The sequence below is a fragment of the Amia ocellicauda genome, chromosome 18, assembly GCF_036373705.1.
Source record: "Amia ocellicauda isolate fAmiCal2 chromosome 18, fAmiCal2.hap1, whole genome shotgun sequence".
In the NCBI taxonomy this organism is placed as follows: Eukaryota; Metazoa; Chordata; class Actinopteri; order Amiiformes; family Amiidae; genus Amia; species Amia ocellicauda.
In genome coordinates this window covers 13,338,016-13,352,230 of record NC_089867.1, presented here as the reverse complement: position 1 = coordinate 13,352,230, position 14,215 = coordinate 13,338,016, and the positions used below count along the sequence as shown (strand labels likewise).

At 38.9% G+C, this 14,215-nt stretch overlaps 1 protein-coding gene across 5 annotated transcripts in view; it reads right to left on the bottom strand.

Moving 5' to 3' along the window:
- Positions 1 to 1,097: 1,097 nt before the first annotated feature.
- golga4 (golgin A4) overlaps positions 1,098 to 14,215 on the bottom strand; it is a 54,300-nt gene continuing 41,182 nt past the window's right edge. For 3 of the 5 annotated variants that reach the window (XM_066691253.1, XM_066691255.1, XM_066691256.1), the window contains 5 exons: positions 14,137 to 14,212; positions 9,129 to 9,223; positions 6,989 to 7,075; positions 4,575 to 4,641; positions 1,098 to 1,820 (listed from right to left, as the gene is read on the bottom strand). In XM_066691253.1, the coding sequence (XP_066547350.1) occupies positions 4,612 to 4,641; positions 6,989 to 7,075; positions 9,129 to 9,223; positions 14,137 to 14,212 (288 nt within the window). In that variant the 3' untranslated portion in view covers positions 1,098 to 1,820; positions 4,575 to 4,611. Of the gene's footprint in view, positions 1,821 to 4,365; positions 4,412 to 4,574; positions 4,642 to 6,988; positions 7,076 to 9,128; positions 9,224 to 14,136; positions 14,213 to 14,215 lie in introns of all 5 variants that reach the window. The other 2 variants (XR_010805005.1, XM_066691254.1) reach the window with 2 other exon arrangements.

Genomic DNA, 14,215 nt, shown 5'->3' with positions numbered 1-14,215 from the left:
AACAGCTGAGTGACAACAAAACCACATGTTCATTTGTTGATAACAGGTTTTAACTAAATGTGTAACCTGGAGGTCACCAGATTTCCCAAAGCATTTTAATATACAAGACTGAGGCAAGGGAAATGATAGACTGGAGTTACTCTGGTTTAAATTATAGGATGCCAAAACAATGTAAGACTTCACTTTACAGAAGCATGCAAACAATGAAAATGCAACCAATGAAAGTAAATGTATATCCGCTTTTTTATACTATTATTCAGACTACTTTATTACAGCACAGCGACCACCAAGATAATTCCCTTTTCTGCAAACCTCTCGTTTTCAAATGGAATTTTATTAAAAGGTTTCCAAAAACATTTTTTTCTTCTTCTTTCAAACTTAAAGTCAAAGTTCAATAAAATGATCATTAAGGAATTATTTAATTTTACATATAAGAATAATTTGCCAATATATCTTTTTTTTGTTTAAACCTCCTGTGGATGGATACAGTTTTAGACTCGAGTTTCAAAGTGGTCTAGGTCTTACACAGATAACTAATATTATATCTGAAGTTAATACTGCATGCACACTTGACCTTTACTTTAATGAGAGCAAAAATGTCATCCTGTGCAGAAAGACGTTGCTTTCTAATGCTGTAATGTAGCTGCTGCATTAATCATTGCATCCCAAGCAAAAACATCATTCATGTCTCGTTCAAACTAATTCACATTCTGGAATTCAGTTCTGGTGCAAAACAGTGGATGCAATTCAAATCTCATATTTTAAATAAATAAGTAATAGTGGGGAAATACACTTTTTTGCAACACCACCAGTTAATCTTGCCAAAGTAAGAGATATGTTACCGTTTCCTCACATTTTAAGCTTGAAATCAATGACTTGTTTCAAGCTTAAAATGAAAAGGGATAAATAAAAAGTGATTCCTTTTTGAAATTGCAATAGATTTAAGTGTTTGTTTATAATGCAATACAATGTTGCCTTTGCTTTCCCTGAAAATAAGATTCTAATCTAACAGAAACCTCTGGGTCAGAAGAAGGTTAACAAAGATAATGCAATCATTTCTTAGAAATTATGAGGAAAAAACACAATTTATATGTATATATAGTGTAAATAAAACTTTATTAGCTCCTCTTCAAATGTATTAACATACCAACAGTCACAATATGCTCTATGATACAGATTTCAATCAGTTATTTACAATTTACAGTCGAACACGTTTGTATGATTTTTCCCCAGAAAATATAAAGTACAAAAGCTATAGTAAACAATCGAGGTACTGCAGTCCAGTGTCAGTATCAGCAGAAGCACAGAGCAGAGAATTAACACAAAGCCACACAAAGACAGAGTGAACACGGAAAGCAAGGAAGGGATGAAAGTAACCGACAAACGAAAGAGAAAAAAAGATATCAAATTTATTGCACAATCCATCCATTCGTACTAGATCTAAACAAAGAGACCTGAAGGAAGAAATACTCAATTTCACCACCGAACCTCTGATTAGAAGCTGATATAATGTCATAATACATATTATTATTCATTTGGAACTAGATATAACACTATTACAGTCATTCTAACTGAGCTGCACATTACAGGCAGTATTTCCCAAGTACACCATCTAGTTTCTCGTTTTACCCTTTTTCCAAAATAAAAAAATGAAAGAAAAGGAAACCATAAAAAGTAAAATTAAGAAGTGTAGTTTAAAAGTCACTGGCAGGCCCCTCTGGTATCAAATACCAACTCCTGGCCAGCTCTGTCAGCAGCTTAGTCACTGATTCCTCTTGAATTTCTTCAAGACTCCATCGGGCATCTCAGCGCAGCCAAGTCTGAAACAACAACAACATGTTTATTTCAGAGGATTTTCTTACCAGAATTGTGAACAATGCAACAGGCATTACAAGGCTGATACAAGACAGATGCACGGTCAGAGAAGGGATTTAGCATGCAATATTTACAGGAAATTAATACAGCATAGAACAAAATGTCGACCTGTATGACAAATTATAATTAAAATTAAAATAAAGACAGAAAACTTAAAATGTAAAATGCCAGGCAAATATCTGAGAGCAGAATTCAGAGCCTGATTGTTATAAACATGGTTTGCGTATTGCTTTACTATCAACTGGTATTCTAACAAGTTGGGTGAATAGTCAATTTACACTGCTTAATTCTGTTAAAAATAGAAAAAGTGAGTACATTTCCATTGGATCTGTATGGGAACAGTGTGGTGTGCATCTACAATGTGTAAGAAGTTCTATTAAAATACTAGTTATTTAGTTATTTTAATTCAGCATATATTGTAATTAAAATGTAACCCTTTTCACACTGATTTTTACATTAGTCAAACTGTATTATTAAAACACCTAATGCAATTGAATCACAGATACGTATTTCTTTTCAGAAGTACACCTACAACAAGAAATTGGGTAATCTCTCCCCAATTAAGGACTGACAACACCAATAACACCTCCCCCTTTCAACTTCACATTCTTTCATATCCTCCCTAAATAACCTTTATCTCATGTTGGTAATGCAATTGAGATTAATCTGTTATATAAAAAATGGATATTGCATTTTTCTTTTTTAATTAAGTACAAGGAGAATGTGTTTCTGGAAAGTATCAAGATGCCGCTGTTAGTTTGAGTTAGTCATCATCCAAAATAAAATTATATATATATATATATACACATATACATATACACACACACACACACACACACACACATATACATATACATATACATACACATACACGCACACACACACACAACTGAACTAAGTAGATCTTACATCAGCTGTATAAATAGATCTTACACTCATCTATATAAGTGAACTCTGTCAGAATAACTTTGTACAGTAGCTCCAAAAAAGCGGCCTTAAAAGTAGTAGAGTTCCTCAAGAGGTGCAAGAGGTGTGTGTCAGATCTGGGTTAAGCCTTGAAGAGCTCTCTCACATATACAATAAAAACAGAGATAAACACCAGCACTGATGCACTGTAGGGCTCAGGACCCATATCAACGACAACCACTAAACCACGTTCTGGTTCTACTCCTTTAGCTGCACACGCGTTCATGTTGGCCGATGTCCTCTCTATCACATCGAAAGCTCTGTTCTCCGGCTGCTCAATATCAGCTACAATAGTGATGGGCTCTCATGCACACTGGGAATTAAGTGGAGATCAAAGCAACGAACTTCAATGAAACCTTCAGATGATATCCAACATAAACAAGAGCGGACCCTCTCTTATGCAGACCTCGGGGACTGATTACATTACTCATGATAAGATAAATGTCACGGGCATTAGAGACTGCAAAAGCAAACCACGCAATGGCCTTAGAGAAAGCAGGGCTGTATTGGCTATGACGACGGTGGTAAGAAATTAATTCTGATCGGCGAACCAGTGAAGTTTCTATTAAATGAATGTAAAACTTTTTCATCTTTTAAAATTGGAAGTTTGGAAAGCTTTTCCCGTTTCAAAATCAATACAAATTATATTTATAAATAGACACATTTACATTGAATATCTGCTTCCTAAAGCCAGGGTAGAATGGGTTTTATTTTTATAAATATATCAATCAATGCTCAAATAAACAGTGACATGATAACCTAATGGAAGAAGTATTGATTTGTGTGTATTTGTAGAAGTTAAAACAAACTCCGAGATAAATCAGCACTATTATAAATAAGCAGGACAAAACTGTCAAAACATCGATGTCATCCTCCACAAAGGACGCTTTACAGTATTTTGATTTACAGTAGATAACCCTGCTGCTGATAGAAGGGATTATGCTACAGTTTAAACCCACCCATAACAAGTGACCTTCCTTTCCCCTTAGTTACACAGATGGGATGAATGTAAACAACATATTCCCCATAAGACAGATTGCTGCCAGATCTTGGGTTCACTTTCTACAGTGACAGGAATACAGAAATAGTGGACACTGCATTATACAGAATTACAGAGAGAAGAACATAGAGGAGATTAATTAAATTATCTAATGCAACAAGGGCTACAAATAAAGGAGCCTCTATCGTTATGAAGCATGTGTACTTATGTAACATTCTCGCGTCAAGGACACAAGACCAAGTGTTGCTGTGAGATAAATGTCAGCTGTTTGTCTCAGATAAGATAACATTAAAGGAAGTGTGCAAACATTAATGCCTTACTCCTTATAGGTCATATAATTATCAAATAAACACAAAGTGGTTTATTTATTTTCTGGGGTTTTAAAAGGTTTGAAAGGCACAGTTTACTATGTAATGGTTTTATAGCCTCATGTTACAATGCATTATACATTATATATATATTTTAATATTTTGCTCTTGATTAAACCAGTAATAGATAAGCACCACTTGATGTAAAAGACTTACTTTATTGCTTTTATGAATGTGGTGCACCAGTCTATGAAACCATAAACTACCAAAAAAAAACAACACATAATTGATTAGTAAAATAGACTGTAGTTACAATAGGAATGAGAATTTCCAGAATCAGTCAGATGCAGGCGATTAAGAAGGTAAATGTTTGGGTTCATGCAGACCAGATCTCCAGTCAGGACGGAAGGGATTGCTTCACTCACCGCCAGGCTAATCAAGCACTGCCTGATCTGGCTCTACTCAGAAGATGCCACGCTGCGGTGAGGCAAACTATAAGGCCAGAAGAAAACAGCACAGCAGCTTGGTTAGTGCGAGTGAACAACGTTAGTTCATGAGCTGTGCAGGACTTTACGAAAAACACAGGAAATGCAGCTGCAGAGATAGGCGAGGGCAGAAAAGCATGTGCCAAGAACACCACAGGCAGCAAACATACAGCAAGAGAGATGTGAACAAGCCTCCCCAAAGAAACTAATTAAGTACTGATGTATATTTTTCCCTCATCTGATTTCCTGTATATGCTGGATTTGTAGTTGGTGTCACTTATTGGATTACATTGCACTATTATTGTTAATTTACCATTTTAATGTGACTGACCTTGGGCTAAGATATAAGCTAATCAATAACTCAACCAATCACTCAACTGCTGTGTAATAAAGATGAACCCAGAAATACCCAGAAAAAAGGTAGATGTTTCAAAAAACGATGCACTCCACGTCAGCTCACTCAGTTTGTTCCAAATAATTATACTTAATCCACAAGAAGCCTTGATTTTCAAGTCTTAGGAGATATGGCATTCATCACAGAATGCTCATCTTGCATCAATATAAAAAAAATCCTTTGGAACAAACCGACTCCCCAGGTTTAGTTCAAGAGCTGACACCTGTTTGCATTTTATGTCCCATAATTTTCCTGTGTAATTCAATTCACTGGCACATGCATAAGTAATAACATTAGTTTATCGTAGTGCCTACTGAAGACTGACTGACGTGTCTTACTTTGAAATTGTAACCTTCCCTGGTGATTTTACTGTAAAACCTTTTAAAAACTTGTCCTTCTCAGCTGCCACAAAGTATGACATACATAAAGCATGTTACATGAACAGAAATAACTGCAGATTGTTTTGTTTTTCAAGACAGAAAACATACTTGACTTTGTTACTGACAATCTGATCCAGTGAACTCATTGTGCCGTTTACAGAAAAGTTTGACTGAATTCACACCCTCAGCATGGCCTGGATTAACAGAGTTCTGTCATCACGCCTTTCTGAACAGTGACATGAACAATTCCTGCTCAGTCAGATCGAAGCTAATCCTCCCTCTCCAAAATTAGAGATACATTCTCCTCTGTTACGCACTGCAAAAGGGCAGAAGCAGCCAGTGAGTTTACAATTAAAAGTTTGAGCCACCTAAATCTGAAGGGAACCTAAACCATTCACCCCACGTCCCTTTCTATAACACAGACGTAGTACTACATTCGACACTAACCTGTTAAATTACATGTTATAAAATCAGAATCTTGGAAAAGGGGACAAAGACTCACTATGAAATTTGGATGGCAATTTCAAACAAGTAAAGGTAATAATTATGGTTTTCCAACATTTAAACAAGGTTTCCGTTGAACTGAAATTAAAAATCTTCTGCCTTATATTTCCTTCAACATAACTGAATATCTGCACTATGCATTTAGATTATGTGGATGGTTTCTGCAAGATGAATGAGGACAAATTAAAGTGTACTAATTGATGTATTCACAGCAACACTACTCAAGGTCTTACACTCATACAACTAAAAAGGTAGTTGTAAACAAGTTTGACTAAAACTGCAAATGCCTGATTACTGCATTTGAAACGGGACAATATTCTAATCAGCAGAAAACACTACCACATGACATGCCTTGGTTGCAGTAGGTATATTACTTTAGCATTTATACATGTGGTTATAAACAAAAAGTGAAATACCTTTGCAAAGTGTGCATTCTGATTTCTTATTAAACCTTTATGCTTCACAAAACAGTGGGGGAATTGTTTTTTTGTTTTTTTTTATATAGGGTTGTGCTGATGAAAGCCACCGCATGTTAGTTATATGTAAACTATCTTGGTTTCCATGAAGAGAAATCGCCCCGTCAATATTCTGCTTAAAATATCAAGGCTGAGGAAGCAATTGACAAAATGAAGCAGAACGCACAAATACACTTCCGTACCCGGCAAGCGTTGTGCAATCGAGCAGATAAAGCTTGGAGACCCAGATTAAAGCAGAATGGGCTGCAATTCTTATTGATTTTATCTTTAAAATAATATTAAAATGAATTAAACAAGGAAGTTGACTGAATCATTACCCCACCCAAAATATTCCTCTGAATTAGTGCTGACATACTAATGAACAGAATGAGATGAATTCAATAATACACAGATTTTGAGTCGGCATCTGATGAGAGGGGTTGAGGCGGAAAAAAAAAAAGATAACGGAAGGAAGAGAAACCAACAGAAATATGAAAACAGCCCAGTATGAAGGTTCCTGGGTATCAGTCACATCCTCAAAATTTCTAGAACAGGATATGCTGACACCCATTTCTCATACTCACTCATAAGTATGTGTGTATTGGGGTGGGGAGCACTTACTAGTGTTCTAGAATCTTCCTTCTCTAGTATCTTCTGTGCCTGGTCTTCAGGGAACTTGAGAACTGTGGTTATAACCTTTGCCATCGTCTAGGAGAAGAAGAGAGAGAGAGATGTTCTGTTACAAGCACCGGCTTGGAGAGATTTAATTTTGCATGAGAGATAAGCAGATGTTTCAAAATACACAAAGACATTTATATGCCACATAGTACTTAAAGATCAGACAACAGTGGATAACAGTGCAATAATGACTATCTCATGTTGTACAGGCAGCATCTCAGAGGAACATTCAATACAGACGAATTTCATTAAGTCAGGGGTCCTAACCAGTTTAGTCATAACCTGGGGAAAACTCTTACTCCATTTGAGAAAGCTGTGGATTTCTAGAATTTGTCCAACACCTCACGCATCCCCCCACTGACTGCAGCAGAGTTTTACTGGGATGGTGACAAGACAGACCAAACTTCATTCAGGAAGTAGCCAGCTGAGAGCGTACACACTCTGTCCAGCTTCTCACTTTTACTTTTACACTTCCTGTGCATGTGCAGCCATAGAAAGTTCTTCCTCGCTTGTTTGTACAAATCATTAGCACAGAGGAAAGCACTGTAGCAAATCTTATCTTGCCTTCCTGGCACAACAGCCGGACTGCATCAAGAGCCAAGGCAAAACTGTGCGCAGAAACTGCAGGAAGCGTTCAACATGAGGGAGGCAGACTTTGGTACTTCACGAGACACGCTGACATGAGTATGAAGTGCGTCTCTGGGAAGAAATAAAGAATGAAATACATTCCCAAGGAACAGGGGGGATTTATTTTCTTGCATGTGTGTGTATGTGTGTGTGCATCTGCCATGTGTTTAGAAATGGCAGGGGATATATTTTTCCCTGCTGGAAAACGGGATAGACAGCCACCTGGTCTCCATAAGTCTGTGTTGAAAAGGAAATAGATGGGGTTACTGACAGCTCCCCCTCCTTGAAATGCTGCATTGAGCTGAGACAATCTTCCTACTTCTCCTGAGTGACACTTTCCCACGAGCTACATTACAAGCTGGCTGAAGAGATTTCACCTTTGCAGGAATCCCATCTTATTCTGACTGGGGGAATGGCATGCATATTGACACAACAGAGCAAAATGATGGCACTGACAACCCCCTACCCAAATCTTACATCCAAGAGATCATTACAAATCACTAAAACATCATACATCATACTAATAAATTACCAGGCATTGTATTATATATGAAGGAATGACACCACAGACCATAGTGCAGTGCAGGAATAAATGAATGAAAAAATAGTGCCTGCTCATCAATTCTGTAAAGTTGTTGAAACACTACCGTTTCTGGGTCTACAGGAGTTGATAGAACAGGACTTGTACGTCTTCATTGACAACTCCTTCCCTCTTCCATCTTTTAAGTAATGCCAAAATAATGCACTTGGCGTTTCTCACAAACCCATCACACAACAATGAGCACACTGCACAGGAAAAGCCCGTTTAAATAATGAATTTCTCCCGTATGCTTTCATATCGATCTTCTACATGTAATGGCCTGCTGGAGTACTGTACTCTGCAGAAACTTCATAGTGCACCATCAATCGTGGCTGGTGCAGGAAACAGGAAAATGGGACTTTTCCAACAGCACAGCTTGCTGGATGTCACAGGAGTCCTGATCAATGCAAGACGTTGAGAGACATAACCATTCAAGTCTCCAGTACTCTTTTATGGATAGTGATTGGTAAATTGCTAGCTCTCAAACTCTACTGAAGTCTTGGTCAATTGAAGAATGCTGACAAAAGTAACCTTTTGCATTAAAAATGATCAGAATGCATCTTTGGGATGAATTGGTAGATATCTATAGCATTACTGGTATCAGACATCAGGTTTGGTGCTTTGATCGTTTCCCTTTTTCCCTCAGCCTTACCTCAGAGGTTAGTCGCTCAAATTAAGCAGGCATTTTGTCATTATGAACATGACATGCATGCTAAACTAATCAGTTATTGTTATTTTTAATCAAAAAATGAAACAAAAAGACAAACACCATCGCCAACCAACCTGGCAACATTTCATAGAGACAGAGGCATGTGGTGTCTTGGTGCTAAATAAAAATAAATGGTGAATAATCTGGCTGCAGTAAGAAAGTCCTACCTTAGTCTCTCGTCCCATCATGTATTCGAACATCACCTTCCTCAGGTACTCGAACTCCGTGGGCTCTGAGAAGGCATCACCACTGTGGTTTCCATCTGCAAAAGTCATAAGTGAGGTCAATTAAAAATATCATATGATGTCACAGTATCATATAAGGCCGGCGCAGGCAGCTCTTGAAATCAGCCACCTGTTGATTTAAAAGCATGTGCTGCTTTTTATCTTATTGGAAATCATTTGGCAGTACATTTGTGTGCTATAAAAAATAAATAAGAAAAACAAATCTATTACACTGCATTGTAAATGTCCATTACTACTGCATTACAACTACACTGTGAGCCAATATAACTTAATTAAAACTACAGTACAAATCCATATAGAGCAATATAATTACTGAAATACAGCTGCAAAATAACTGTCCTGTGGGAAATATCGTGGAATGACCCCATCAATTTAGAATAGACACTAATCATATTCACAGGGTCTCTACAGTCCGAAACAAAATGCATAAGGATGGCATTATGGCTAATGGAAAAGATGCACCAGTCAAAAGCAGTCTGTGCTCATCTAAATTAGGAGCCCATAAATTCACCGCCTGCTGATCGAAAATATGCTTTATTTTTCCAATTATGTTGTTGCTAACAATAGAATACCCCAATTACATTTCTGTTGAATGAAAACCATGCAGAATGATTCTATGCTTTAAAAATGCACCCCCCACCCCACCCCACACACACAACCCCTATCACCAGACCCCCTCCAACCGCATATTGTAGCGTGTCACACGGGCCCTGCTTGGTTTTCTGTAATTAAAACCAGGACACACTCTCACATCTCCACTGCCAGTTGTCTGCAATCTGCATGTGAGCCATTTGATTTCTGTTAAACACAAACAGAACCGGAGCAGGTCTTTCTGAAGACTGGAAGCAGTTTAGCCCTGAAATGGGTTTATTAGATGTGGTAGTGGTAGAACTGTTGGCCCTATAGCAGCACAGACCGCCTTAATAGCAAGATGGAGAGCATGTTTGTATGGCGGCACAATACCCAGCCTTTAATTGACACCTAAAACAGAACCTCATGGCTGGTGATGAATACAGCCCCGGTCTGCTCCAATGTTTCCATTGTTTTTAATTCATAATTTTATGTCCATGTCCTCATTAGGCCAGATTTCCTCGGCTGGTCATGCTCCACAGTGAAGTACTCTCCAATTCTCTCTCCAAAACTCAAAAATGTAACAGACTTGCTTCATACCGCATCGGACAAAACAGTCTATCAGCGGCTGACCACACCTTGAACCTACGAAGTCAGAGTTCAGCCACAACCTTGCCGCAGTGATCTTTCTCAGTAGCAACATAAATCAATGCTGTTTCACTTCACACTTTGCACAAGGTTTGGGTAACCAAGCGAGGCGTAACTCAAACCAGGGAATGCACACACCTAATCTCACTATACTAGGGATTCAGAATACTACAGAACTGGGAAGCCAAAACTATAACTATGTTAACAAGATCATCAGAACTCTAAAAAGCTCCTTATATGGTATTCAGTGTCACAAGTGTGTGATGTAAGAACTTAAAATGTGTTTTTTATACCCCTTTTACTATAATGAGCAGAGATAAAACAGCACTTATTATGAGTTACAGACCCCACAGTTCAGCTAAATAATAATCACTAAGGACGACACACAGCTTGGATGTTCTGCACAAAATATAACATGTTAAGATTTTCAATTTTCCCTGGGTAAATTCAGTCGGCATGTGAGATAAATAATTGATAATATAGAACTCTCGCCCTTGCCAAATATATCCTTAGCAGTAATGAGAACAAGAGTTTATTTTTCCACTGAGTATTTTACAAGCGAATAATGAGTTCACTCCATGTAAAAAGACCAGGGAAACCTCAGGGAGGGTCAGAGAGTGCCAGCTTGCGAGAAGCGCATAGGGGATTCGATAATACATGCTGTGGAGGTTGAGCAGAATATACAGGTCTGCAGTCTGGCCTGTTCAGCAAGTAATCACAATTAAATGCAAGACTGGCAGTTCACATCCTACACCTGTCTAAAATGAAAAGACTATGGAAGTTAACTTATTATTGTTTAATCAAATCAAAACAACACAAAAAAGCCACACCTCTGTTCCTAACATCCCATATATCCACTGGCCCGTTTTATGGTAATGCTCTTTAAGAAAAAATGATTTCTCAAAGCAAATCACATTCATTCTAAAAGAAACCCTACATAACTTGTGAATAGTTTTCACCCTTCTCGCCTGCCTGCACCCTGAATTCATTAATTTCCACAAAAGATTTTGCTCCAAAACAAAGACCACGGCAAAGATTTCCAAAGGCAACTCTAAGGGAGAAGAGAAACAAAACAAAATAACAGAAGAAGCTGGCCCAATTCTCTGATTTCCCAGCTCTCAATTAGTCATCGAGATAATTATCCCAAATGCTACAGAAAAATCTGTTTAAAGGGTGTGCGCTAGTGAGAAATACAGATAAAGATAACAAGTGCTGTGAAAACAGGCCTTTGATCAGTAGGTGTGGAGGAATGGAAGTCAATAAACCCCAGACTTTAATCTTTGCCCCCCTGCTTCCTTAACCCTTCCCCCCCAGCGAAGTCAGCGTAACATGATCAGACAACTCTTATTTCACATGTCCTACAGCCAGCGCTTAGCATAGAGGAGAGTGAACCCCCGCCCTTCCCCCTAAAAAAAGCTTAAACTGCCTGCACAATTAGTACATAAAAAAACAATAATGGTCTGCAAATGTTTCTGTAATTACTACAGTTGGGTAGGTTATGGTTTGCATGCAAGAACACAGCTTGCGGTTTTGCAGGTATGGATGACTTACTACAACGCACTGTTAAAGTTTTTTTGTTAAAGTCTTTGTGGTTCCCTGCTGAGAGGCGGGAGAACAGCAAGACTGTCCAACCTCGAAGGGTTTACAGAGCAGGGAATGGTGGCTTCACGGCTATGCTTTCTGAAAAAGGTGCAGCATCCCAATACTAAGGACAGCTTTTTGACTGGGCATTATTTAAAAACCGGAAATGACACGGTGAGGGGAAAAAAGTATTCGATCCCCTGCTGATTTTCTACGTTTGCCCACTGACAAAGAAATGATCAGTAAATATTTTTAATGGTAGGTGTATTTTAACAGTGAGAGACAGAATAACAACAAAATCCAGAAAAATGCATTTCAAAAAAGTTATACATTGATTTGCATGTTAATGAGGGAAATAAGTATTTGACCCCTTCGACTTAGTACTTGGTGGCAAAACCCTTGTTGGCAATCACAGAGGTCAGACGTTTTGTTGTAGTTGGCCACCAGGTTTGCACACATCTCAGGAGGGATTTTGTCCCACTCCTCTTTGCAGATCCTCTCCAAGTCATTAAGGTTTCGAGGCTGACGTTTGGCAACTCGAACCTTCAGCTCCCTCCACAGATTTTCTATGGGATTAAGGTCTGGAGACTGGCTAGGCCACTCCAGGACCTTAATGTGCTTCTTCTTGAGCCACTCCTTTGTTGCCTTGGCTGTGTGTTTTGGGTCATTGTCATGCTGGAATACCCATCCACGACCCATTTTCAATGCCTGGGCTGAGGGAAGGAGGTTCTCACCCAAGATTTGACGGTACATGGCCCCGTCCATCGTCCCAGTGCAGTTGTCCTGTCCCCTTAGCAGAAAAACACCCCCAAAGCATAATGTTTCCACCTCCATGTTTGACGGTGGGGATGGTGTTCTTGGGGTCATTCCTCCTCCTCCAAACATGGCGAGTTGAGTTGATGCCAAAGAGCTCGATTTTGGTCTCATCTGACCACAAAACTTTCACCCAGTTCTCCTCTGAATCATTCAGATGTTCATTGGCAAACTTCAGACGGGCCTGTACATGTGCTTTCTTGAGCAGGGGGACCTTGCGGGCGCTGCAGGATTTCAGTCCTTCACGGCGTAGTGTGTTACCAATTGTTTTCTTGGCGACTATGGTCCCAGCTGCCTTGAGTCATTAACAAGATCCTCCCGTGTAGTTCTGGGCTGATTTCTCTCCGTTCTCATGATCATTGAAACTCCACAAGGTGAGATCTTGCATGGAGCCCCAGACCGAGGGAGACTGACAGTTATTTTGTGTTTCTTCCATTTGCAAATAATCGCACCAACTGTTTTCACCTTCTCACCAAGCTGCTTGGCGATGGCCTTGTAGCCCATTCCAGCCTTGTGTAGGTCTACAATCTTGTCCCTGACATCCTTGGACAGCTCTTTGGTCTTGGCCATGGTGGAGAGTTTGGAATTTGATTGATTGATTGCTTCTGTGGACAGGTGTCTTTTATACAGGTAACGAGCTGAGATTAGGAGCACTTTTATGAAATGCGTTTTTCTGGATTTTTTTGTTGTTATTCTGTCTCTCACTGTTAAAATACACCTACCATTAAAATTATAGACTGATCATTTCTTTATCAGTGAGCAAACGTACAAAATCAGCAGGGGATCAAATACTTTTTTCCCTCACTGTACATTTCTGCCTGACTCTCCCCTGACAGCTCCTTATTTGTACTAGCTCTTGGAAAGCCATTTTGCCTGCATATCAAGTCTGAAGTGCATTCCTTCGTTTACGAGACTGCGACTGCAAAAACCATTAGTATGAAAGATGCGTAAGCGTGGTCCAAGGGTTTCCATCAGGGAATGCCTTTTATAAGACCAAAAGGGAGGGTACATGACGAGGTTAGAATTTAGTGTAAGCGCCCTCCTCCCACTTCGATTTCCTCTTATTTTGGAAGACTTCTTTTTATTTTTTTTATGCTCCTAAAGCTCAAGTCTAAGTCAGGAAGATTAATGTGCTGTAAGTAGACAGTAGATTAGACCTTTTGCCTTAACCCCTTTTAAATTATGCAATTGAACAACAGGTACAGCCAAGCTACTGGACACAGGAGGACTGTTTTCAGCACCAATGAGATCAGCCAGGCGTCTCCAAACTCTGTACAAGCCGCACAAAAAGAGCCCAAGATAAGAGATTAAAACCTACCTTTATATGGTGTTCCTAAGTGAGTCACAACTGAGTTTTTATGGAAACATCTTAGTTTATCTTCAAGTGAATGGATCTA